Genomic DNA, 27723 nt, shown 5'->3' on the forward strand with positions numbered 1-27723 from the left:
TACATAATCGGTGTACAAGCAAATTCTTACTGGTTAGCCCCTCGATCTGGGTCAGAAGGCCAATACAGTGATTTCAGTAACACGTGACACGACGTCACCTATGCTTTTTCCCATAGATAAAAAATCCCGCACAAAATGGCAGCCATAGCCAAAGCTACGAACTGAAACTACTCAATTGGTGCCCGCTACGAAGTGCGGATAAGCGGACTTTTACCCGTAAATGATTGGGGTTGGATCATAGAAGTAGAAATGAGACTAGAAGCACGATTAGATTGCGGTGAGATGTACGAGTAAGAAGGCTTCCATGAGAGTGGAATCACTAGTACTCTTTGTGGGAGCACGCCATCTATTTCAAGAAAATTAAAACTTGTTTAAATTTTCTTTCATAGATGGCGCACTCCCGCGTGGATAAGTAGCGATTCCACTCACATGGCAGCCTTCTATCTTGCCCGTTTTCCTTGAGATTACCGGATATCGCAGTGGTTCTAGTCACATTTATATTTCTATGGGTTGGATGTCGGGTGCGAACTCTGGCAGCCTTGTCCATATCAAAGGGCGTAATCGGGCGGAAAACTTATCTATTTATTAGAAATCCAAATAAAATTTAGTTGATTTAGACTTAAAATTGATTCCTCCTACTAGCCAGGGTTGGGAAAATCTCGGAGTGATTTTCTGCGAGTAATTTTTCTCCCACACTTATCTCATTCCATGCTATTCCGTAATGAAGTGGAGTGGTGGAGTAGTTAGCACTTTCGCTTCGCAGCAAGAGGAGCCGGGTTTGATCCCAGTTTGTGGCACTGTGTGAAAACTCTGAACAACTCCTTCTGCGTTGAGTTTGCAAGTTCTCTCCCCACTGGCTTAAGGGGTTTTCCCTCGAGTTCTTCGGTTTCCCCTTCCATAAAAACTTGTTGAGGTTAACGGTAATAGATAGTGTAGGGAGCTGTTGGCTCGCGTGGCATGAAGGGCTTGCCACCACCCTCCTACGCATTGTAACCCGGTCACCTAAATTAATGGCTTTAAAAATCGCTTGATGACTTAGGCCTAAGGTGGTGTCTTGCGTGATTAGCCTAGCTGATTATTATTATAAACCATTCCACTCGTAAGAGTGGAGTTTTCAATTTTTCGTCACTCGCCTAGTGAGCTCGCGGGAAAAAAGTGAAGTCTAGTCAAGGTCAACTCTTTCACTTTTATCGATTTCTAAAACAATTTAATTTCATGACTTTACTGGAGAGCGTGGTGCCATCTATTAACGGCAAAGAACGCTAAACTATAATTTTTGGACCGAATTAAAATTTCTCGCTTTTAATTTTAGGTTTCCCGCCAAGTATAACAGTGAAAGCAGGAACTAATCTTACTCTTTAGGGAAGTGTGAACCATAGTGTGGATTCACGAGTGACGGAAAAATAGAGTGGGAAAGAGTGAAGATTTTATTTTGCTTTAACTCTCACTCTTGCGTTGAACGAATTTTTTAATTTTCCGTTCCAAGAGTCAGTTATGGGCCCGGTACGCATCGAAAATACTAAATTAAAAAGCATGCTCGCTTGGTACGGGTTCTGTTTCCCAACGAACCGAGCGGTGCGAAACGGTTTCTCGCTGAACTCAGCCATTGTCGTTGCATGGGCTAGTTTGCCCATGGAGTTGTTGGAAGGGAGTGTAATTCTTTCGACGCAGTGGCGACATCTCCCATTGATCATTGTAGTTGTAGCGTCTAACGGAATGGCTCAGATTCGAATGAATCAAAACGAAAATGTGTTTTTTTTTATTAAATTAAAACACGTTATAATGTACAAAAATATAATTATATAAGAAAAATGAAGTTTTAAGGAAATTTAATAAAATCAAAATTAAAAATTTTCATTATCGTCAGAGACGGGATTTGAACTCACGACTTCGAATCGACAAAAGCGTACGCTACGAATATATACCATCGCGCAAAATTACAATGTTAAAATCAGTACACCAAGTTCCAAGGTGCAACTCTATAGATACTAGAAATTGATTTGGCCATAATAAAGTCCGTGATTTGACTAAGCTTTGATGCGAAAAGGGTTGTTATTGACTTTGGTTATAGTTAACTTGTAGCGGAAAGTCAAAGACTATATCATAATTTCTGAATTTCATTGCATTCGAGCTGCTTTGGCACATTCTTTGTCGAGACGAACATCGTTTAGAAAGTCGGTGGTCCGAAGTTTCGTAGTGACTCTTCGCTTCAAGCACTGTTGAACAAAATTCCTGATAACGGACGCGTATTCTTCGGGATACGTTTTGAGATGCGACACGTGGACGCTCTTTTCGAATAATTTAGATGACACTTCGACACCCCGTTTGCGACGTTCGTCCATGAACCGCTCGATCGAGGATTGGCTGATGATTTGGTCTTTCGCCGAGTACAAGAACAACTGCGGGCTGAAGTTCTCTTGCTGGGACAAGCTCCTCCAGACCATAGTTCTGTATAGTTCCGTGGTGTGGTCGCCCTTGAAGAAGTCGAAGAAACGGTTGACGTAGTAGGTCGAGAAGATATACGGTACGGTCAGGGATGCGACGACGTATTTGGCCACTAGAGGGCCGGGTGTGACGTTCACGATGGCGTCGAAGGAGGGCCAGAAAGTCACCTCTGTCGGGGCGCTGTCGTAAACGCAGCCTTTAATTTGTACGCGTTTGTGTTTGGACCACTCGAAAAGCTCTTCGCAGATCAAGTACATCATGTCGCAGCCTCCGTTGCTGAACGCGTGGATGAAGACGGGCTGCTCTTGGACGTCATAATGGTACATCAAGTCCACCATCTTTTGGGCGTGTTTCGTGAGCGTCGAGACGGGATTCAGACAGTAAATTAAGGTAGCCGATGGACTGTACCTGATGACGGTGAAACCCATCTCTTGGTACAGCTGGCTGTAACGGTTCAGACTCTTGTCAACGCAACCTGTCCAGCCCAACAAATAAACGACGCCTTTGGACGATCCGTTTTGACTAGAAGGAGCTAACAGTCTCATCTCGTAATTAGGGGCCCTTTTGAAATAGTTTCTCGATCTGATGACCCCGAAAAGCCTCGTATTTGAGCCAGGCTTACCGAAGATTGGCATCGCATCTTTACGGAGTAATTTCATCGCGGAATTCCCACTCATCGTCCTTGACAGACACAGACTTCTGATGGTACGAAGCATTTTAATCTGAAATGAAATGAGAATGAACTTTAAACATTAGTTTCAATAGATCGAAGATCTGTTTCTGGTTTCTCTTTCCGAAGGAAACATCCTACTTCCTCGTCAAAAATGTCTGACAATCGTCGTCTATTCTTTTTCTGACACGTAGTGCTTCCAACCGATTCTAAAATAACAGTTGCGTTATCTGAAAATAATTACTAAGGATCAGATATCAGCTTATCCGCAATTAAGCTCAGATATTGTCCAATCAGTTGATATCGGTCAAAATGCAAACCGAATCTAATCTGAATTCGTTGTAAGCCGACAGCAGATTTCATGCCTCACAGTTTTCATTTTTACATATCCTCCAATTTTAATGACTGTTTATTTGGATTTTTGCTTTCCAGAAGATTATATTTATACTAAACATAAGTCAGATAACTATTCAGCTAATAAGAATCTGGTGAATTATAGCAGATCAAATCAGATCGGTTACTGGTGATAATGAATCAGATACAATTAGAAACTATATTGCTGGGTGAGGGGAATATAAAATAATAATAATAATAATTATTATTATTTTCAATTCCGTTACTCCGTCACTGACCTCGGAGTAACAGGGAGCAAGAAATTGACTGCTCTCTCACGGATCAACAGGGAGAAAGATATTAACTGCTCTCTCACGGAGCAACAGGGAGAAATATATTAACTGCTCTCTCACGGAGCAACAGGGATAAAGATATTAACTGCTCTCTCATGGAGCAATAAGGAGAAAGAAATTAACTGATCTCTCACGGATCAACAGGGAGAAAGAAATTAACTTCTTTCTCACGGAGCAACAGGGAGAAAGATATTAACTGCTCTCTCACGGAGCAACAGGGAGAAATATATTAACTGCTCTCTCACGGAGCAATAAGGAGAAAGAAATTAACTGATCTCTCACGGATCAACAGGGAGAAAGATATTAACTTCTTTCTCACGGATCAACAGGGAGAAAGAAATTAACTTCTTTCTCACAGAGCAACAGGGAGAAAGATATTAACTGCTCTCTCACGGAGCAACAGGGAGAAATATATTAACTGCTCTCTCACGGAGCAACAGGGATAAAGATATTAACTGCTCTCTCATGGAGCAATAAGGAGAAAGAAATTAACTGATCTCTCACGGATCAACAGGGAGAAAGAAATTAACTTCTTTCTCACGGAGCAACAGGGAGAAAGATATTAACTGCTCTCTCACGGAGCAACAGGGAGAAATATATTAACTGCTCTCTCATGGAGCAACAGGGATAAAGATATTAACTGCTCTCTCATGGAGCAATAAGGAGAAAGAAATTAACTGATCTCTCACGGATCAACAGGGAGAAAGAAATTAACTTCTTTCTCACGGAGCAACAGGGAGAAAGATATTAACTGCTCTCTCACGGAGCAACAGGGAGAAATATATTAACTGCTCTCTCACGGAGCAACAGGGATAAAGATATTAACTGCTCTCTCATGGAGCAATAAGGAGAAAGAAATTAACTTCTTTCTCACGGATCAACAGGGAGAAAGATATTAACTTCTTTCTCACGGAGCAACAGGGAGAAAGATATTAACTGCTCTCTCACGGAGCAACAGGGAGAAAGATATTAACTGCTCTCTCGCGGAGCAACAGGGATAAAGATATTAACTTCTTTCTCACGGATCAACAGGGAGAAAGATATTAACTTCTTTCTCACGGAGCAACAGGGAGAAAGAAATTAACTTCTTTCTCACGGAGCAACAGGGAGAAAGATATTAACTGCTCTCTCACGGAGCAACAGGGAGAAAGATATTAACTGCTCTCTCGCGGAGCAACAGGGATAAAGATATTAACTGCTCTCTCATGGAGCAATAAGGAGAAAGAAATTAACTGCTCTCTCATGGAGCAATAAGGAGAAAGAAATTAACTGATCTCTCACGGATCAACAGGGAGAAAGATATTAACTTCTTTCTCACGGAGCAACAGGGAGAAAGATATTAACTGCTCTCTCACGGAGCAACAGGGAGAAATATATTAACTGCTCTCTCACGGAGCAACAGGGATAAAGATATTAACTGCTCTCTCATGGAGCAATAAGGAGAAAGAAATTAACTTCTTTCTCACGGATCAACAGGGAGAAAGATATTAACTTCTTTCTCACGGAGCAACAGGGAGAAAGATATTAACTGCTCTCTCACGGAGCAACAGGGAGAAATATATTAACTGCTCTCTCACGGAGCAACAGGGATAAAGATATTAACTGCTCTCTCATGGAGCAATAAGGAGAAAGAAATTAACTTCTTTCTCACGGATCAACAGGGAGAAAGATATTAACTTCTTTCTCACGGAGCAACAGGGAGAAATATATTAACTGCTCTCTCACGGAGCAACAGGGAGAAATATATTAACTGCTCTCTCACGGAGCAACAGGGATAAAGATATTAACTGCTCTCTCATGGAGCAATAAGGAGAAAGAAATTAACTTCTTTCTCACGGATCAACAGGGAGAAAGATATTAACTTCTTTCTCACGGAGCAACAGGGAGAAAGATATTAACTGCTCTCTCACGGAGCAACAGGGAGAAATATATTAACTGCTCTCTCACGGAGCAACAGGGATAAAGATATTAACTGCTCTCTCATGGAGCAATAAGGAGAAAGAAATTAACTGATCTCTCACGGATCAACAGGGAGAAAGATATTAACTTCTTTCTCACGGAGCAACAGGGAGAAAGATATAAACTGCTCTCTCACGGAGCAACAGGGAGAAATATATTAACTGCTCTCTCATGGAGCAATAAGGAGAAAGAAATTAACTGATCTCTCACGGATCAACAGGGAGAAAGATATTAACTTCTTTCTCACGGAGCAACAGAGAGAAAGATATAAACTGCTCTCTCGCGGAGCAACAGGGATAAAGATATTAACTGCTCTCTCATGGAGCAATAAGGAGAAAGAAATTAACTGACCTCTCACGGATCAACAGGGATAAAGATATTAACTGCTCTCTCACGGAGCAACAGGGATAGATAGTAACTGCTCTCTCACGGAGCAACAGGAATAAAGATATTAACTGCTCTCTCACGGATTACTTTGATTAGTTATATTTCATTAATAAGTGGTATGCCAAATTTGGTGTACATCTTATCTTACAAAGGGGAGTACCCGAGGTGTTTATTGCCGATTTTGTTCAAAGTCGGGGACTGTCGGCCGTAATGTAGACCTACATGAGATATTAAATTCCCTAAAAAGAGACGTTGCACTACCCATTCGATTTGCTATGGTTCATATTTAGTAAAATTTCATCAAGTTTGGGTAAATTGGAACATTTTTGGGGTAAAATGAGGAAAAAATCTTGAAGAATGTATTTGGGCTTGAGGTGGGGGGGGGGGGTGCAAAACGAAGGACCCGTGAAAACTTCTGCACGGTCCTGGGGGGTGTCACAAAACATTGCCGCCCCGGGGACCCAGCCTTCTTAAGCCGCCACTGAAAAGTGGTATTTCTGGGAAAATTTAATTTAAATTTTAAATTTTTAAAAATTTTGGTGAAAATCCCATGCTTTTTTAAATGGAGATTTTTTTTTTAAAGTGGTCAAGAACATTTTTTTCGGTTGCCATGGCAAATCGAATGGGTAGTGCAACGTCTCCTTTTAGGAAATCCCATATCTCATATAGGTCTACATTACGCCCGACTTGGAACAAAATCGGCAATAAACACCTCGGGTTAGTGGAAGTTGATTCTTAAAAAGAAGATAAACTGCTAAACCAAAAATAAATTTAGTCTAGAATTAGCTTTTAGTAAAATTTTAACACGAGGAAGATAGTGGATAGTGAACTGACACACTTCTGTGAAAAAAATTATAAACTTAAGGAATTAGTAATTGTAGTTATGTAATAAAATTGGCGTGATTAAAAGATTTTTTGACGCGATATATTTCTGTCGAGCTTATGTGGCATGTCGTAATATATTTATAGTTTTTAAATAAAAAAACTGATAATTATAATTTAGCAACTCAAAAAATCGAGACAAAGATATTACAACTTATTATTTATCTAGCAGCGTACTTGTTGGAATTAAAATACAACTAGGCCTTGTACAATTAAGACGAATTTTCATATTCATTTGCGGTACACCCGGGCACACGAAGAAACAAATAATTGTATTTCGACAACACTTATACCCATACATAACGTCTGTTTTAGTATTGTTCAAACGACGTGATTAATTCTTCGTGAGCCCTGTGTTAGTGAAAGGTGCGTAATTTATTAAAATTCGATCGCGTTTAACAGATGTTTCTCCTCGAACGTCAAGGTAATCCCAACGTTGTTGTTAAAACTTCTCGAGCGCTTTGCATAACATCTCTAATACTTTATTGTTGTCGAGGGGTCGGATATTCAGCAAAAAATTAACAGGATTTTAAGAAACATGTGATTCTCAAAAAAACCAACTAGCCCTATATTTTTTAAATCTAGGGATTTGTAATTTTGGGTTTATTTGTGGATTTTTTTGTATATTTGTCAATACTCCAGGGATTTATATTTTGGGACTTAAGCCGATAATTTATTAGAATGGTGCGTTTTTCTCTCGGATTTATTGGATTTGGGCATTTTGTCGGTAATTTTTACGGTTAATTTCTTGGATTTGTTTTTAAAAAATACAAAATCCTTGACGGAATTTTTCGTATTAAATACGAAAAATTCCGTACTATTTTTTTACCTTTTTGTTGATTTTTAAATTTTTAGCAGATTCAAAATATTTCGTATATTCTGAATTATTTGTAGATTTTGAATTTTTAATGTATTCGAAATTTTTCTTCAATTTTTCGTAGATTTGGAATTGTAGATTCGAAATTTTTCCTCAATTTTTCGTAGATTTGGAATTGTAGATTTGAAATTTTTCCTCGATTTTTCGTAGATTTGGAATTGTATATTCTCAATTTTTCGTAGATTTGGAATTGTAGATTCGAAATTTTTCCTCAATGTTTGACCCCCTCGACTGAAAGTGAAATGAAAATAAATTACTGCTCTCAATTTTAAAAACATTTGATACTCCCTTAAAAGTATGGGTGGTATGGTCTCTGTTACTAGGTACACCGGGCTAAAAATTCTGACACACACTCCCTTAAAAGAGTGAATTTGAGTGAAATCGTGATTTTGCAATGTTCGATTTCGTCTTTTGAACAGGTGCTTAATTTCAATAGATTCATTTAAACCTTTTGAAGTTGTTTTATGAACAAAGAACACTTCTTTATAAAAAAGTCGAAATAAGTGGCGTTAAAACAAGCGAATTGAGGCGCATTTCGACACAGAGTTCAGCGGGGTGACACGCGTGGGATGCTGGGTTTAACGTCGCGAATATCTTTTGAAGTGACTTTACAATTAAAACTAATCTTCCTTTCTAAGCGCGCTCATTAGTCAACATCACTCGTAATTGCGTTCCGTTTCCAAGTCGGATCTGCGGGTTATATGCCGCTTATGATGTCACTTTTCAAGCGCGTGGGTGTTAATTCAGTTATGGTTATCATTTTACCAACAATATGACACTTTCGTATGCAAATTAAAGGGACTGTCGGTTAAAAACAGAAACGAACTATATCTATATTTCCTGGGATTTCTCATGTTATTTCCATTGTATTTATATATTTCCAGATCTTATATTTTTACGATATTTCCCAATAATTTCGATATTTATCAATATTTTAGATATGACCATCATTTCCTATATTTCCCAATATTTTAGATATGACCATCATGTCCTATATTTCCCAATATTTTAGATATGACCATAATTTCCTATATTTCCCAATATTTCAATATTTTAGATATGACCATCATTTCCTATATTTCCCAATATTTTAGATATGACCATTATTTCCTATATTTCCCAATATTTGAGATATGACCATTATTTCCTATATTTCCCAGTATTTGAGATATGACCATTATTTCCGATATTTCCCAGTATTTGAGATATGACCATTATTTCCGATATTTCCCAGTATTTGAGATATGACCATTATTTCCGATATTTCCCAGTATTTGAGATATGACCATTATTTCCGATATTTCCCAGTATTTGATATATGACCATTATTTCCGATATTTCCCAGTATTTGAGATATGACCATTATTTCCGATATTTCCCAGTATTTTAGATATGACCATTATTTCCTATATTTCCCAGTATTTTAGATATGACCATTATTTCCGATATTTCCCAGTATTTGAGATATGACCATTATTTCCGATATTTCCCAGTATTTGAGATATGACCATTATTTCCGATATTTCCCAGTATTTTAGATATGACCATTATTTCCGATATTTCCCAGTATTTGAGATATGACCATTATTTCCGATATTTCCCAGTATTTGAGATATGACCATTATTTCCGATATTTCCCAGTATTTGAGATATGACCATTATTTCCTATATTTCCCAGTATTTTAGATATGACCATTATTTCCGATATTTCCCAGTATTTGAAATATGACTATTATTTCCGATATTTCCCAGTATTTGAGATATGACCATTATTTCCGATATTTCCCAATTATTCATTATTTATATTTTTATATATTTCTTAAATATTTCCAATATTTATCAGAAGTACTTAAAATGTCTAGAGATAAGTAGAAATATTTATCGAGATTTTTATTATTTATATTAATCTCTGAAATATACTTAATTTCTTGTGAATTTCTAGATTTCATGGAAAAAGTAATTATATTTCTCATTACTTTATTTTTTATTCTATAAGGGTTTTTATTCTAGACTAGTCTGCCGCTTTATTTAAATTAGCGAACCTTCAATCTTTTTTTTTCGGAAAAATACGGAAAATTTCCGGGAAAAGGGTCACGGTAATTTCCCGTAAAATTTTCCGACTTACAATATTTCCCAAAGACATACTTATGTACATTTATAGACTTAAGTTTAAATATAAGTCTTTAAACGTCTCAAATTTCAATTTCAGACAGACACCAAATTTAGCCATTCCTATTGTCAGTAAATCTCGAGGTATTGTTTTAAATGAGTTCGTTGAACTACATTCAGGGCTAGCTCCGTTGTTTTTGGAGTAATAAGGGTAATTGTCTTTTCATCTTTTTTGACAGTAGTATATGACGCGGGAGAGAAAGTGTGTGTGGGGAGGGTGCAATTCCAAGAATATATTCCTATTCACAAAGAATGTGAAACTGCGATTGTAACCACTGTTCGATGATACCCGCGAAATAGTCTCCGCCCATACGAAGAGGAGCATATGATTGCACCGGAGTGTCTTAACCCCTTACATGCCTTACCGGTAGAAAGGGGGGAAAGTTGGGGACGGCATGGCTGCCATCCTCACCGCTTCGTGACTTCATTGATTAATAGCAGTGACAGCGTTGCCAGACGTACGATAATTATCGTACACGTCGATAAATTCGAGCAAATTTTTTGGACGCACGATATTTTTAATGCCGTACTATACAGGGTGTTTCAAGAGGTGAAGCAAAAATTTTAAGGAGTTGTAGGGGTGAGTTGAGAAGTATGCCTGTTTTTTCCCCATTTTCGTACGATGAGTGAAAAGAGCGCCAGAGAGCTTCAAAGTGTGGCCTACTAGCCTCTGGAAGTAGGCTGCAACAAGCGCAAAACCAAGCAGCAGGGAAATGCGAACATTAAGGTTTCGGTTCGTGTCATAGGTAAAAAAGGACTTCGTAAACAAATCGAGTTAACCAGCGTAAAAAAGTAAACTTAAACAGTATTTAAAGTCCCTGCTGCTTGGTTTGGCAGGGAGTAAAATTAAATTTTGGTTCAACGCCGAGCCGCGCCGTCCGCCGCCGTCCGCCGCCGTTAAATTTTGGTTCACCGCTACGCCACGCCACTGGCACCGTTAAATTTTGGTTCAACGCTACGCCACACCACTGGCGCCGTTAAATTTTGGTTCAACGCTACGCCACACCACTGGCGCCGTTAAATTTTGGTTCAACGCCGCGCCACGCCACCAATGTAAAATCAGCGGATCGCCGCCGACTGTCACAATTTCGCGGCATCTTCGTCTAGTACCATCGATATTTGTTTCTCGGCAACAAACAAAAAACCATCTGCGCATGCTCAAATATCAACCAATCCGGTGTTCTCTCTCTAGCTAGCGTTTAGTTTTGAAGGGGCAGCGACGGTTTGAAATTCCACCCCATTCATTTAACGGTCTATTCCGTGTTCTCCGCAATTAATTCTTGGCAGAACCTATTTATGACATCTTTAAAAGTGGGCGTCATAATGGCCCGATTTTCTCCACCGATTCGCGGAACTCGGCTCACATTGTTTCAGTGGAAATTGGCGGCTATGATGTATCGATTTGCATCTTTTCTTTCCAAAATACGTTGACGCCGTTTTAGGAACTGTCTTTGCTTGCGTAATATTTTGGGAATATTAAGATATTCAACAGGAATAAGTCTATAATTACGTTCCATAAGTGTGTCACTTTGTCGAAATAATTACCGATAACAAAAGTAAACAGAAAGAGAGAAGTCTTCAATTTTAGACGAATAAACTACTCAGGCCCGCAGCCATAAAAATTTCGTTAAGGGGCAGTAGCTTTTTGTGAGGGGGCACATTATTTTCGTTTACTTAATTTCGAAAATTAACATAAGTGGCGCCCTGAAATTTTTTTTAGTGTTCAACATCAATAAAACCTTGCTTTCTCAAGCAGACCATTCTACAATTTGTATTTTATTAAGAAATAGTTAGCTATAAATAACGATCTAAACCTTAGACAACGACAAGTGGTCCAAAAGGAAAATTTCAACGAATAGAAGTTTAAAAAAATAATAAAGATGAAGGGGCAGAGAATATTCTTTGAGGGGGGAATGGATTAAATTGAGGGGGCATGGGGGGGGGGAATAAAAATTTCGTTTGTGGGGGCAACATTTATTTTTGAGGGGGCATTCCTGCCCCCGAATGCCCCTCATGGTTACGGGCCTGAAACAACTGAACCCGAATCTAGATTGCAAGCTGGTTTGTTTTAAGCACCACTGCAGCTATTTTGGAAACAGTTCCACCCAAATAATAATAATAATATAAGAGGAAGAAGTTAGGCCTAGCATCTTTAGCTCATCATCTATATTTTATTCACATGCTTTCTATTTGGGTGGAAAAATTTGCGATTCTGTCGGTAGGAGCGCTGGCGGACGATGCAATTTGAATAATCACGTTTTGTTTCTTATGATTCTGTCGTTAAAAGAACTAATAGAAACGACGCAAATTATACAATAGGCGAAACTATAAAGTCCAGGAGGGCTGAAAAGATGGTAGTCACGTGACTTTGATGAGAACTGCAGTGCCATCTATCCTAAGAAATACGAACCATTGTTCCTAATGGCGGTTCAAATTTTGATCGATACATCTAAACGTGTAGGAGGGTGATGGCAAGCCCTTCATGCCACGCCTGTGGGGCCTGGTTTCGAGTTTTTACCCAGTGCCACAAGTTGGAATCGAACCCACCAACTTTTAACAGGATTGCCACAAAATTTTCGGATTGAAATTCCCTAACTATTCTCTGTTTCCCCTGACCATTTTCACTTTTTAAGAGATTTTCACTGACTTTTTAACGCCAAATTTTTATTTTACATTTTACTTTTATTAGAAGTTAATAAATTTAAATTTCAGTAAAAGGTTATTGCAATGTTGAAAAAATTAGGCAAACTTTCAGGGAAATAAATGATAATCATAGAATTTTTCATAGATCGAGAGAAAAATTACCTACCAAAAGTGTCAAGAGAAAATTGAATTCCCTGACTTTTCCCTGAATTTTTACAAATTCTTAAAATCCCCGTCTTTGGTAATGGTCGAAAGTAACAGTGACTTCGAGTATAGTCCGCCACTGAGTTCACAAAAATGTCTGTCCATTCTAGGGCTTTCAGTAAAATTTTGACAAGGGCAAGATAGTCAACTGACACACTTATATTTGAAAAATAATTATAAACTTATGGAATTAGTAATTTTCATTTGTACATTTTCAATAGACGCTTCAATAAAAGATACTCGGTTTCTACTCCCCTCTCCAAATTCTTCTGGGAAGGAGCTATTTCCGGTCGGTCGGTTAAACGGTTAGAATGGCTAGCCACAAAGTCATATTTAAGCCAATTGGAGACGTGTTTTTGCCCTCATGAGAATTTTGCGTCAGATAAGAAACGCGTCGGCTCACGTGTATAAGGAACATACTAATGTTTATTTTCGATAATATATTTTAAGTATAAGAAGATAATATTATTATTATTATCATCCTCTTATGGTATAAATAATTAAAATTATATGCAATATTTTTATAATACCAGGCAATTTTAAAGCTTCTCATGGAGGCAGAGTTAATTCATTTCGTATAAAATTATCTTTTGGAAAAAGATGAAAACTCATTCCTTTAGAATTACTTTTGCGGTACGGTATGCAACAAGTGTTTCCTTTTAACCAGGTAACCTTTTTTGGCATGTTAAGGCTTAGCAAAAAACCGATGTTACGTTCGAGAGAGTTTCCAGCTTTCTATTCACCAAGCACTATATAAATAATAACTTATGAGTCCTGGCTGTCGGAAATATTACTTCTTGGCAATTTCTGGGAAGATGTTTTATTTAAGCGCCTATTTAAGTGGTCAATTTCTTGTTTATTCGTTTAAAGAAAGTCAATTGTTTGGATGTCCGTACACCAATAGTTCATGTTTTGAGATGTCCTACACCGAATTGCACATGAACCGAGACACCCGGACACCGAATTATTCTTGCTCAGAGATGTCTGTGCACCGAGATCTCTCCTACGCCAAAATGTTCGACTTGAGCAAAAAGTTAAAGACCTATTAATTACCGATTTTAGCTTCATCACAAGTACTATAATTTCAATCCCAAACAAATTTTGTAAAATTTTATAATATTTTATAATTTTGTATTATTTTATATTTTATAATATTTTATAATTTTGTATTATTTTATATTTTATAATATTTTTAATTTTGTATTATTTTATATTTTATAATATTTTTAATTTTGTATTATTTTATATTTTATAATATTTTTAATTTTGTATTATTTTATATTTTATAATATTTTTAATTTTGTATTATTTTATATTTTATAATAATTAATAATTTTGTATAATATTTTATTTTATAATAACTAATAATTTTGTATAATTTTATATTTTATAATAATTAATAATGTTGTATAATTTCATAATATTTAATAATTTTGTATTATTTTATAATACTTAATAATTTTGTATTATTTTATAATATTTAGCAATTTTGTATAATATTTTATTTCCTAAATCTCAATATTTACGATTTAAAAAATTGATGTCGACATATCGGGTTAGATTTGTAAAAATCGAGTTAATGAGAGCAAATACATTTTATATTCAATCGCGACCTTGAAAATTTACATATTCATCGCGTTAATATATGAGAATAAGCTGGAGCTTGGGATAATTCTGACTCTGGGATTATAAATTATCCGAGATTTAAAAAGAACATTATCGTTAAAAGCAGCGTGTTGCGTAAGTGTCGGATGCTAAAAGCCCGAAAAGGCGCGTCGAAGTGAGCGCTGTTTTGGGAAACGTCTTGAATACGGGTTTCCGAAGATGAAACTTGATCATTAGTCCGTGTCCCCACCCGCAAATTAGGGCTACCAGGACTTATTCCGAGATGGAAATGGGGACGCGTTTTCGCTAGAAATTCGGGTAAAAGGAGTTTTTAAAAAAGGAATTATTTGGGATGTCAAAGATTCGGGTCTTTGAAATGCAAACGGGCCAGTCACTGCGGATATAAATAAGCCGACACTCTCTCCAAGTCGTCAGATGAGCCCCACAGTTGCCACTAAATACGTACTAAGATAGTCTCGATCCCAAGAACATTATACGCGGGAGTTTTCACTAACCATGGTAAGTTATTTCTTTCTGTTTTCTTACCGAAGATGGCGTCTGAGACTTTGTTGCAAAAATTCGTTCGCTTTTTACTCACAAAACGTAATAAGGTGGATACTTTGGTTTTGGGATTTCGGAGTAGGGTAAGAAGAGTACCCTATGAAGTCATTTTACCCCGAATAGTTCCGAGTCAGGGTAAAAACGTTTTAATAAGATGGTTGCCTGTGGACATTTTCCCAAGATGGTGGCCTGTGGCCATTTAGCCAGACTTTTTCCCAAGATGGTTGCCTGTGGCCATTTTTCCAGACGTTCTCCAAGATGGTTGCCTGTGGCCATTTTTCCAGACGTTCTCCAAGATGGTTGCCTGTGGCCATTTTTCCAGACGTTCTCCAAGATGGTTGCCTGTGGCCATTTTTCCAGACGTTCTCCAAGATGGTTGCCTGTGGTCATTTAGGCAGACGTTTCCCCAAGATGGTGGCCTGTGGCCATTTGGCCAGACTTTTTCCCAAGATGGTTGCCTGTGGCCATTTTTCCAGACGTTCTCCAAGATGGTTGCCTGTGGCCATTTGGCCAGATAAATTCTGGATTTCATCAGTTTACACTCTTTACTCTCGCTTTTGAGGAGAAATAAAAAGTGTAGCCCCAGTACTCAAACCTTGACGAATAGTTGACGGTGTAGATCAATTATCTCCACTGGAAAAGGTTTATTTTGCGTAAACAGCATTTTGTTCCAGAACAACCTAAAAGTATCCACCTGCTGATGGCTATCTTCTGTATGAAAGAATCTCACGAAAAGTCGAAAGCAGACAAACTTTCGCTACAAAGTATGCTAGGGATTCGTTTAGAATCATTGCAGTACCTAAATTCATTCTTGACACAAGCTAGAAAGCTCGCAAACCTAATACATCCTAACGCTCGACGTTGTTCTAAGATTAAACGCTCTAGGACAAGCGTCGACACCAAAATTCTCCGTTAGGCCTAATACAATTTTTTTGCGTCGAAGTTCGTTGTCTCGTCGTTTTGATCGAGTGATAAGCTTCAACATTGAATGTAATGAAATTGTTTCAGGTTCGACTACTGTCACTAGCCTTAATCTCGTGCCTTAGCGTCGTGAGCTTAGGTCACAATTACGGACAGCCCCGAATGAACCGGCCAGGATTTTACGCGGCGGACCCAGCAGCCCACGAACCATCCCCACCGGACAGTACTGTCTCCAACGATGCGGGCACCAACCCCGCCGCACCACCGACGCAAACCAACCCCGGCCCACCATCGTCCCCCCAAATGGAGGCCGGATTCCAGCCATCCGGTGCCTCCTTGCAACGAGGAAGCAAGAAGTTCGTCGATGGCGTCCGTCAAGGAATAGTCCACGGTTTGGAAGAGTTCTTGGGCATTCCTGGCGGCCAGCCTCCGCAGTCCAACAAACCGTCTAGTGGTTCCTCCGTAACGTACGCCGCTAACGTGGCTGATCCCTCTTCCTTGAGCTATCACGCTCCTGCGCCGTTCATTTACGGAGTCCCGCAGAACTACGGAAGTCGTCAGCCAACTCCGGTCGTTGGTTATAACGCGGGAGCGGTTCCCGCCTTCCAGCAAACGCGTTACGTCAGCCCCGGTTCGAGACAGGCCGCTTCCTCGCCGCCGTCTCGATCTAATTCGGGCCTCTACGACCGCTATAGCTCTCAACCTCTGGGATCTGGTGTTAATACTCGCGGCAATAGTCCACCAACTCAGGGTGCTCCCGGAAGCTACTTAGCCCAACCGACCGTCGCCAGAGGACCGCAACAAGCGCCCACCGTTACTCATTGGTTCCGACAAGACCATAACGCCGCTGCCGCCACTTTGGGAAGAAACGCTCCGGCGGATTATCAACAGCCCCAAATCACGAGCGCCGCCACCGGCGCACTTCCGCAATACGTCGACGCTTCTCAACAATATCCCGCTTATTCCTACCAATAGATGGCGATAGCCTCTCCAGAAACGAAACATTTTTATTTCCTCAGCGTGACTAAAATGGCGCGGTAACGGTGGTTTTTTGAAGCGTGCCAAATGACTACATCCCAAACTTTCCCCGTAGAATTTAAGTAGAACGGTTTTGTTTGCTGGGAATTTTTATTTTGGCGTTTTTGTAAGAGTTTATTTTGTTATAAAAATAAAATAAAATTAAATACTAGGTATATTCCTTTTTCTTTGATAATGAAAGCGAAATTGAACGGTTTAATAGGGAAACCTAATATATTCATAAATAACATAATAACAGGCGTATGACAATTAGCGAAAATTATCAAAAATTTACATTAAAACAATAGTGTCATACTTATATTTGTTTATGTGACTTATGATATTTTGTGTAATATTTAAAAAATAGTTTTAATGCCTAGAAAAATAGCTTTTTCCCCCGTAACTTTTGTAAACAAAATCTGGTGCAGAAATAGTAAATGGAAAATTTTCGGTTTTAATTTTTAAAATATAAAGCTTTGGCTATAATCCAGAAATATCGGCGGTGAAGGTCAAAGTTAAAAAACCTTAAGATCCATTTATTTTCGCTGTGTGGTTAAAGATAACGACCTTCAACGTTAAACTAGACGTATTTTAGTGGCTGGGGTATATGAAACCGATAACATCTCAGCTACCGCTTAATTAGAGGTTTCTATTTTGGTAAACAATATCCCGAGACAAGTGATGTAATTTCCTCCGCGTTGTAACGAATGAAGTAATCGGAAGAATTGATTGGTGGGCGTAGACGCGAAATAGTTCGCTAGTTTTGTCAGGGTTAAATAGTACGCGAGGAGAAAGTTGCGTCATTTACTGAGAAAGTAATAAAATGAATGTGGGTGTGAGAAAATATCCCTAAAAGAACGCGTATTTTCCCCGCTTACTCCAGCTTCCCAGTGAAGGGATTACTCAGCATTGATGTGGTTGCCATAGTAACCGTCCGAGGTCGTGAATCCCGCACGCAGCGCCCCCGGCGACGGAAATCAGAGTTGCCATTGCCGTTCTCTCATTTTCGGTATCGTTTTCCAAAAATTTTGGTGAGCTTCGCGTAGTCGGGCCATTTTTTCGTTTATCGTCAGCAGTTTCTCTCGATTTAAAAACGGCCGTAGAAAATCGGTAACGTTCGATTATTTAGAAACGCATTTCGCGACCTCGAAGTGATTGAGCTGTTTTTGCGTATTCAACGTACGCGAAAAGGCATCCAGATTGAGTCGGGGAAGCGCTCCACATTCGACTAGCTAAGCCTTTGTCGGTGGACACCGGGCCGTTTCTTCCGGAGATTCGTCGAAGCGAAGAGCCGGGTTTCGATTCGGCGGAAAAGGGTGAAGGTTCCTCGGTAGCGAAAAGGGAAGCGTAGTAGATCTTGGCCTAGGCCTCATCTCGATCCTCGCCGGCCGCCACATGTCTATTTGTTACAACGCAGAGCGAGACTTTGACGAAATCATTTCCGAAAGGTGAAACCAATATGACGGTGCCTAGATGACACCTACCTGGGGGACTTTCTAGAGAGAGAACTTTGCGAATAATTAAAACGTTAATCGCTTGGTTGTACCCAGAAACCAGTCATCTAGGATTGATTTTAAATTAGAAGTAAGATTTTGGAGGTTACGCGTAAAACTCTCTCGGAGGAGTGGCTCGAGTGGAGGAGGAAAAACCGAGAATCTAAATTTAGTCAACTTTCGAAGTCGAAGATATCTTTCGTCGGCTTAGTTTTAGGAGCAGTGCGCTTTTTTGAATGGCCCAGGGTTTCGGAGAAGTTTTTTCGGCGCTTTCTTGGCGCCCCAAAACACGTGGACAGCGTTTGTCTCCGTGTCGCGAAAGCGCGGCGTCGAGTTCCAGGTCAAGCTCGTTTGCCAAAGCCAACGGAGGTCAACTGTCTCCGTTAAACCCCGAACCGGAAGTTTGCGCTTTATTGCCTGGACAGCGTAGGCCTAAACGTGGTAAGATTGATTCATTTGAATTACTATTTTTTTCATATCTTACTAGGCCTACATACAGTTTTTTCACGATGCAGCTGCTATTATTATAATGAGCATAAGTAACATAAAAACCATAAGTATGACAGTTAACGAGATTTACAACCAAACTGATTTTCACAGTTATTGCGTAATCAAGATGTTTTCTTAGCACAGAGCTCTCTAGTGTCTAAAATAAGCGAGACTTCCGCTATGCCGAAATATCCGGTTTCCGATAGATAGGCGGAATATTAGGCTAAAATTATAAAAATTCAAAACGTTTTTCTCGGCGCCACGAGCTCATGTTTTTTTATCACGCGTTATTCCGCGCGCTTCGAAAAGAAACAAAGCCAAAGCCCCTCACGACTCCAGAACGTGCTCTCCGATATTAGGCTTAAATTTTTATCAAAAAGTAGTCATCCAAAACGGTAAGCAATAGGAAGTGTCATACTTATTGTTATTATGTTACTTATGTAATGAGTAATATTATCATGATTTTTTTTTAAATAAATTAAAGCAAGTCTCGGCTCCGAGCCTCCGACTCGTTACAAATGTCGCTCAATAGATATCGCCAAAAATTAAATCTAAACAAAGTTAGTCAAACCAAAATGGGTCTGGAAATCGGGTCCCTCATAGGCCTCATTATTTCGCTATAGTAGCTTTTATTTAGTTTCTATATATACCAATAGATGGAAGCACATGCTAGTAGCGTATTATTATCGTGTTTTTTATTTTTCTGGAAGAGCCGATATTTGCTTTAAATTAAATCGTGATACAATGTATAAAAAGCTTATTTAAAATTATTGTAAATTGTTAAATCGGTGTGCAAATAATGGGTTACGGTTATTTGGCTTAAAAAAATTCCCTAAATAAGATTTTGCTAAAAAAAATTGCCATAAATAAGATTTTGGTTAAAAAATTGCCATAAATAAGATTTTGGTTAAAAAAAATTGCCATAAATAAGATTTTGGTTAAAAAAATTGCCATAAATAAGATTTTGGTTAAAAAAATTGCCATAAATAAGATTTTGGTTAAAAAAATGCCATTAATAAGATTTTGGTTAAAAAAATTTGCCATAAATACGATTTTGCTTATAAAATTGCCATAAATACGATTTTGCTTATAAAAATTGCCATAAATACGATTTTGCTTATAAAAATTGCCATAAATACGATTTTGCTTATAAAAATTGCCATAAATACGATTTTGATTATAAAAATTGCCATAAATACGATTTTGATTATAAAAATTGCCATAAATACGATTTTGATTATAAAAATTGCCATAAATACGATTTTGATTATAAAAATTGCCATAAATACGATTTTGCTTATAAAAATTGCCATAAATACGATTTTGCTTATAAAAATTGCCATAAATACGATTTTGCTTATAAAAATTGCCATAATTACGATTTTGCTTATAAAAATTGCCATAAATACGATTTTGCTTATAAAAATTGCCATAAATACGATTTTGCTTATAAAAATTGCCATAAATACGATTTTGCTTATAAAAATTGCCATAAATACGATTTTGCTTATAAAAATTGCCATAAATACGATTTTGCTTATAAAAATTGCCATAAATACGATTTTGCTTATAAAAATTGCCATAAATACGATTTTGCTTATAAAAATTGCCATAAATACGATTTTGATTATAAAAATTGCCATAAATACGATTTTGATTATAAAAATTGCCATAAATACGATTTTGATTATAAAAATTGCCATAAATACGATTTTGCTTATAAAAATTGCCATAAATACGATTTTGCTTATAAAAATTGCCATAAATACGATTTTGCTTAAAAACAATTTTGGTGTTATTTTGAATGTTAAGGTCTAATCGAAATATACTGGCCATGTATTAGCAAGTGTACCTAGACTCAAATTTCCAAACGCATTAGAAATTTCAAAACCTTAATATTTAAATACCGCTTTGGGGCACATTTTTCGGAGAATTTATTAACGGTGAACACACCCATCTAGTTAGGAATTTGGGAACAAATTTTACCTTGAATCGAGACTATTTCTGAAGTCTATAAACGTGTACCTCTCCTAAAAATTTATTTAATATTTTTGTTGGGAGCTGGCTAAATTGGCTCCTTCCCAATTTTATTTATTGTTACCGTGTTATTTTGACGTAATAATCTACGTAACAAACTTAATATATTTCGTATATTTATCTCTTAAAATTTTCAATCAAGTTTAAAAAATGTTAAGTTAGAAGAAACCACCTATGGACTGAGAGAAGGATGATAAAATACGCGAAAAAGTAGATAAGTCCATAATTAAAAGGGATAATATAGCTAAATCCTAAACAAATTTGAAGAAAATTAAAAACTTACTAATAACTCGTACCGATAGGTCTTCGAGCAACGCGAAACTCGGATCAAATAGATCTTCGAGTAATAAACTAAATTAAAAATAAATAAAAAATAAATAAAAAAATAAAATAATTCTTTTTTTTTTAATTTAGTTTATTACTCGAAGATCTATTTGATCCGAGTTTCGCGTTGCTCGAAGACCTATCGGTACGAGTTATTAGTAAGTTTTTAATTTTCTTCAAATTTGTTTAGGATTTAGCTATATTATCCCTTTTAATTATGGACTTATCTACTTTTTCGCGTATTTTAAAAAATGTTGTTAAGAAGCACGAATACAAGACATAAAACACCTTTTTTTGTATTTGTACGCTCATTGAAATGTCTACAACAAAAAGGTAATTCGTATTCTGTTCAACCCTCGTTGCCAGATCTAAAATCTGAAATTATCGTATCTAAGCCCAAAAATTATCGATTTTCCTGGAAAATTCTCGCTAAATTTGAATTCATAAATAAATGCGTTGAATGTAGATGATTTTTTTAAAGTACTACGGGAGTTTTATTTCAGGGAAATATACAAAATGCCTATTATCATCATTAACTGTTTAAAAATATATTAAAAAATGTGGTAACAGCTAGGAGTAATAAAATCACAGTCACACTCAGGACTACGCAGCAGAAAATGTATATAATTCATTTTTAAGTAGAAGTTATATAAATTAATAATAAAATTTAAATCGTTCTTAGGTTTTTAAAAAAATATTAGAATTATCGTACATTATCGTTCGTTGAGGAAGAATTATCGAAATAATGGTACGATATCGTACGCCATGAAAATTATAGTACGCTCTAAAAATTTCGATGAAATTATCACACTGTGCGATAATTATCGTACGTCTGGCAACGCTGGGAGGAGGAGAAATTAGACTTCTTCGGGACATTCTGTCCAATAATTCCTCCCCCCACTCGCTGCGATATCGACTTAGATCCTCAACTACCGCCATCTGTCTCTTCGTCACTCTCTAGATTCCCCGAGCATGGACTAATTAATGTATACACATGCCGCGAGTTGAAACGAATGTCATACCCCAGCGCCATCTTTCGGAACGTATTTGAAGCAGGCCGCGTAGAAGTAGTGCAGTAGGGGGGGGGGAATTGGTTTTATATGCTGTATTATTTTACCACAGCTGCACCCTCTCTCTCTTGGGTGTTCAATTACCTGGAAATTGACCCTAGGTACAGCGTTGCCAAACGTATGACAATTCTCGTACGATATTTTCGAGATAATTTTTGGGACGTACGGTACTTTCGAGATAATTTTTGGGACGTACGATATTTTCGAGATAATTTTTGGGACGTACGATATTTTCGAGATAATTTTTGGGACGTACGATATTTTCGAGATAATTTTTGGGACGTACGATATTTTCGAGATAATTTTTGGGACGTACGATATTTTCGAGATAATTTTTGGGACGTACGATATTTTCGAGATAATTTTTGGGACGTACGATATTTTCGAGATAATTTTTGGGACGTACGATATTTTCGAGATAATTTTTGGGACGTACGATATTTTCGAGATAATTTTTGGGACGTACGATATTTTCGAGATAATTTTTGGGACGTACGATATTTTCGAGATAATTTTTGGGACGTACGATATTTTCGAGATAATTTTTGGGACGTACGATATTTTCGAGATAATTTTTGGGACGTACGGTACTTTCGAGATAATTTTTGGGACGTACGATATTTTCGAGATAATTTTTGGGACGTACGATATTTTCGAGATAATTTTTGGGACGTACGATATTTTCGAGATAATTTTTGGGACGTACGATATTTTCGAGATAATTTTTGGGACGTACGATATTTTCGAGATAATTTTTGGGGCGTACGGTATTTTCGAGATAATTTTTGGGGCGTACGGTATTTTCGAGATAATTTTTGGGGCGTACGGTATTTTCGAGATAATTTTTGGGACGTACGGTACTTTCGAGATAATTTTTGGGACGTACGATATTTTCGAGATAATTTTTGGGACGTACGATATTTTCGAGATAATTTTTGGGACGTACGATATTTTCGAGATAATTTTTGGGACGTACGATATTTTCGAGATAATTTTTGGGACGTACGATATTTTCGAGATAATTTTTGGGACGTACGATATTTTCGAGATAATTTTTGGGACGTACGGTACTTTCGAGATAATTTTTTTGACGTACGATATTTTCGAGATAATTTTTTTGACGTACGATATTTTCGAGATAATTTTTTTGACGTACGATATTTTCGAGTAATTTTTGGGAAGTACGATATTTTCAACAGGGTTGCCACGGTACCTGGAATTCCTGGAAAAGTCGGGCAATTTGAATATAGGTATAAAAATCAGGGATATGTCAGGGAATTTTAAATATTAGTCTAAAAATCAGGGATATGTCAGGGAATTTTAAATATTAGTCTAAAAATCGGGGATATGTCAGGGAATTTAATTTCGGTTGCAAATAAGAAACTTACTAAAATGTAGGTCAAATAAATACAAAATCTTGGCACAAAATAAGTCAGGGAAAATCTCCGGAGATGGTCAGGGAAAACCTGGAAAAGTCGGGGAATTTGATTGTGAAAAAACTGTGGCAACCCTGTTCAATGGCGTACTATATAGTACACATTTTTCGATAATTCAGCTCACACCTACGATAATTTTTTTAATTGTCTGAAAATCAGTTAAAACTGCGATTTTTAAATATATTTTCAATCGGTCGAACTTTAAAAACCCATTGTAACCTTGTTACGATCAATTTGACATTTTTCATAAAAATAGTTTAAAATTAATTTTTTTCCAGAACCGCTGATTTTAGATAAAAACTTTTTGGCGTGTGAAATGACTGCAGTCGGAGAAAGGATTTGAAGTCGCCGGTTTTAAACTGACTCGCCTTTTTTGGGGTCGCGAACTTTTTACAATCGATATTGTCGTCGCCCCCACCATGTTACAAGCTATGTCCAATAGTTCTTTTTATAAAGTAACGTGGCCTTCTTGTTGAAATGTTGCTCTTACGTCACAGTCTCTTACTTTGACAAGCCTACGAGCGCGCGCTACAGTCGCGAGGAATATAGCTTTTTCTAGAGCGCGTGCAAATCGCTCGTGCGAGGAATACACTAATAAAGCTGGGTCTTGTGACGTAAGAGCAACATTTTAACAAGTTGGGCAAGACCACTTTTTATTTTATAAAATCAACTATTACGAGTAGAGAACGTGTTTCATGACGTCAGCCCTTCTTTTTCCCATGGACAAAATGGCGACTATTGTCAAAGTTTTTTTTCAACAGGTTTCTATATTGAGCTTTACTTACAGGACGCAGAGTTGATTACGAAATTTAATAACTTTTTTGAGTACTATTTTATATGTAATGGAAATTGTACTTCCTGATAGCCAAAGTCAATCAAGACGAGTTACGTGATTTTCAATATTAATTCATTTTAGGTATATTTCAATTATTCGATTATTAATAAATTCTAGATATGAAACTAAAAACTTGTTTTTCTCAAAATGGGGGTTTTAGACTTGCTTGGACATTGGCTCTCAGGGAAAACAATATAAAAAAATATTAGGCACTACCTACTCGCTACAAACGTCTAGAAAAATATCGTGCAGGCCTACGCTACACGTTACAAGTTCAGAGGCGTGGTGGGGCTTAAACTCTATTCGGCGCCTTCGTTTCTGTATTCTATTATAAACAGATTTACGAATTGCGTAACGCGAAACATCATTTAGAGTGAAGCCATTAGAGGTTCGATTTCAATGTTTGTACGCCTACTAGATGGCGCCAACTGAAACTTTATGATAGGAAATGAACCAATTATTACTTGTTTCTTAATAAATAAACTTTTATAACTATTTTAAAATGATAAAAAATTGTCATAAATTTTTTTTCACTATTTTAGAAGATTTTTTTTCCTAATGTTTGAGATTGGTGGCGCCACCTACTAAGACTTCACGTATTTAAAAATTGAACCTATAAAGGCATTACCCCTGTGAAAGGATCTTCTCCTTTGTTAAATGCGTATCCGTCTATAGATCGATTTACAATTTTTAACTGGCAAAGACGACTTTAAAGGGGTAATATCCATCCAAGGTAACGTGGTGATGGCGTTATTTGTTAGTAGATGCCGCTCTGATAGCAGCATGACGTCATAATTTTGATTTTCAACGATTGGTTGAACATTTTCAGTTTTTAGTGGAGAACGGTTTTGTCGAGATTTAAAATACAAAATTATCTTCAATGATTGGATAGTTTAAAATCGTAGTATAGTGCCATCTATGGCGGAGAGTGTTAACTTCTGTTAAAATTAATTGTTAATTTAAATTACAAAAATTATATATTTTTAATAAGAATTTAAAGTACTATAATTTAGTAATTAATTGATAACTTCTTAAAAAAAGTTCATTTTACATAAACTTAATAGTGTCGCCATCTACCTCAAACATTATTAAATAGGAAGGTACCTCGTGTGGATTTCGCCCCTTTTTGCATATTTCCCTTTAGGCAATATGTGAATGCGGCTATTTCCGGTCCAGTGACGACCTTGTTCTTTTGTCTCCCCCCCCCCCTCCCCTCCCTTGATTTATTCCGCGCTTTTCGCTTGACTTTCAATTTCCGTGAAACCACATTAGGCAAACGACCCGAAAAAAGGTTGGGTTTTTTTTATACAAGATTTGTTCCGGTTGAAAGCGATTGTAAAAATTGCGCTCTCATTGAAAGTTGCATTATAGATCGTTCCTAATAATTATGCCATCGATTTTTCTGAGAACCGATTTTAAGATAATTCTTTTGGTAAAGCACACCTCTTCTTCTCTTTTAACAAGTAAAACTTAGAATGCATTTTTTATCGTACGTGTCACGTGATCGAGGCCTACATTCCACATTACGCGTGACGTCATTATACCCTTCTAAGAGCGCAACGGACTATACACAATATCCACGTTGATGTATTATAAATTTATAATCCTTAGTTAGATGTTGTTGATTTTTTATATTATTAAGCATTTATTTTATTATGACTAGAAATTTATTAACCACTGTTAATTAAATATGGTTTTATCACTACTGTGGTTAATGAATTTTTAATCATAGTTTTTAATGCGTAGGTTTACTATACCTACACATTTAAAACTATTAGTAGTATAATTTTACTCATTTATGTTATATTAAACATTTTGCCTATTTTTACTTGCAAATCGATAAGCATTTTTAATATAAATATAATTAATCATCTTAATTAAATTTAATTAGTACTTGTCATTTAGTTGATCTATATTGGCATTGAGACAAAGTATTTGTGAATTTCCATAAATAAATTGAATTATTATAGGCTATTTAAATTAATGATTTAAAAATTAAATTAATTGAATTATTATAGGCGATTTAAAAAATAAATTGAATTGAATTTAAATTTTAGTAATAATGTAATTCAAACTAGAAATAAATAGCCTAGAATTCTACATCTTGATAAAAAGCAAAGAATTGATGAGTTTCTTATAAACAGTTACCTTTTATGCCTGAGATTCTCTTGACTTGAAAAATTGAACCTCAATAATCGCAACTATAAATTAGAAAAATAGGTGAAAAGTGAAAAGATGAACTTAAAAGTAGCGCTGCTAACACCACGCGCCTACGTTCAAACTCCCATCTACATGAAAGAAGATGTATTTTCCCATTTTTCCGGGAATTCCTAAATTTTTGTGACGTTGTTGACCAATTGGGGGTCCCTTATCCTTATTGGTCCAATTCGGATCATCCGATGCCCAAATATTTTCGTCTATTCTTTAGTGGTATTTTCCAAAAATGTCGGATTCTTATCATAGGTGGCGCCATTGACTTCGTTTTTACCCGCTTTCGCGGGGTCTTTCGTAAAGCTTATAGTTTTCGTTTCGTATAATTCGCCGTGGACTATGAAATTGTTTGAGGGACTCGCTGATCATGTTCGATTATCACGGTTCGTTTGACTCGAAGAAGATTGGGCCATGGTTTCAGCATGGTAAACGGACTTTTAACCCATTAAATGGTAAAATATATTTAAAAACAATTGCTAATCCTTAATTTTCTTAATGGGGAATGGCCAAGCTTTTCCAAATATGGCCTTATTTCCGTTACAAAAGATTAACAAGACGTTCAATATACTAACACGTACCTTTTTTGTCTTGAAAAAATAGCTTTTGGCCCAAAAAGTTAAAACGAAAAATAGAATTTTCGCTGCCATCTTAGGGACTGCCGCCAGCGCCCCTAACCCCGTATGAGCGATTTGCGAACTATCCTAAGTTTTAAAATCGCGCAATTTAGGCTTAGGTCTTCAGCAGTGCGCGCTTTTACGTTGTTTTTCTGTCTCACCGACTTCTCACCAGGTGTCGCGGCGGA

At 37.0% G+C, this 27723-nt stretch overlaps 3 protein-coding genes across 3 annotated transcripts in view; 1 reads left to right on the plus strand and 2 right to left on the minus strand.

Moving 5' to 3' along the window:
- The window catches only part of LOC149925927 (uncharacterized), a 350903-nt gene that overhangs the window by 150146 nt on the left and 173034 nt on the right, over positions 1 to 27723 (minus strand). The window lies entirely within an intron of this gene.
- LOC149925939 (transmembrane protein 53-like) lies at positions 1935 to 26897 on the minus strand. The gene is made up of 2 exons (XM_090162021.1): positions 26859 to 26897; positions 1935 to 3167 (listed from the first exon to the last, which is right to left on the minus strand). Exon 2 carries the CDS (start codon positions 3159 to 3161, stop codon positions 2118 to 2120), a length of 1044 nt encoding a protein of 347 aa, XP_090018147.1. The 5' UTR covers positions 3162 to 3167; positions 26859 to 26897; the 3' UTR covers positions 1935 to 2117.
- anne (polyamine-transporting ATPase anne boleyn) overlaps positions 17758 to 27723 on the plus strand; it is a 47988-nt gene continuing 38022 nt past the window's right edge. Inside the window, exon 1 of the mRNA XM_090162020.1 lies at positions 17758 to 18960. Within this exon, the coding sequence (XP_090018146.1) occupies positions 18756 to 18960 (205 nt within the window). The 5' untranslated portion in view covers positions 17758 to 18755. The remainder of the gene's footprint in view (positions 18961 to 27723) is intronic.

Source organism: Leiobunum rupestre, chromosome 10 (assembly GCF_980474605.1).
Source record: "Leiobunum rupestre chromosome 10, qqLeiRupe1.1.hap1, whole genome shotgun sequence".
NCBI classification, from domain to species: Eukaryota; Metazoa; Arthropoda; class Arachnida; order Opiliones; family Sclerosomatidae; genus Leiobunum; species Leiobunum rupestre.

Excerpts from the sequence above, each read along its gene's own strand:
- LOC149925939 (XM_090162021.1), bottom strand. The coding sequence starts at position 3,161 with ATGCTTCGTACCATCAGAAGTCTGTGTCTGTCAAGGACGATGAGTGGG.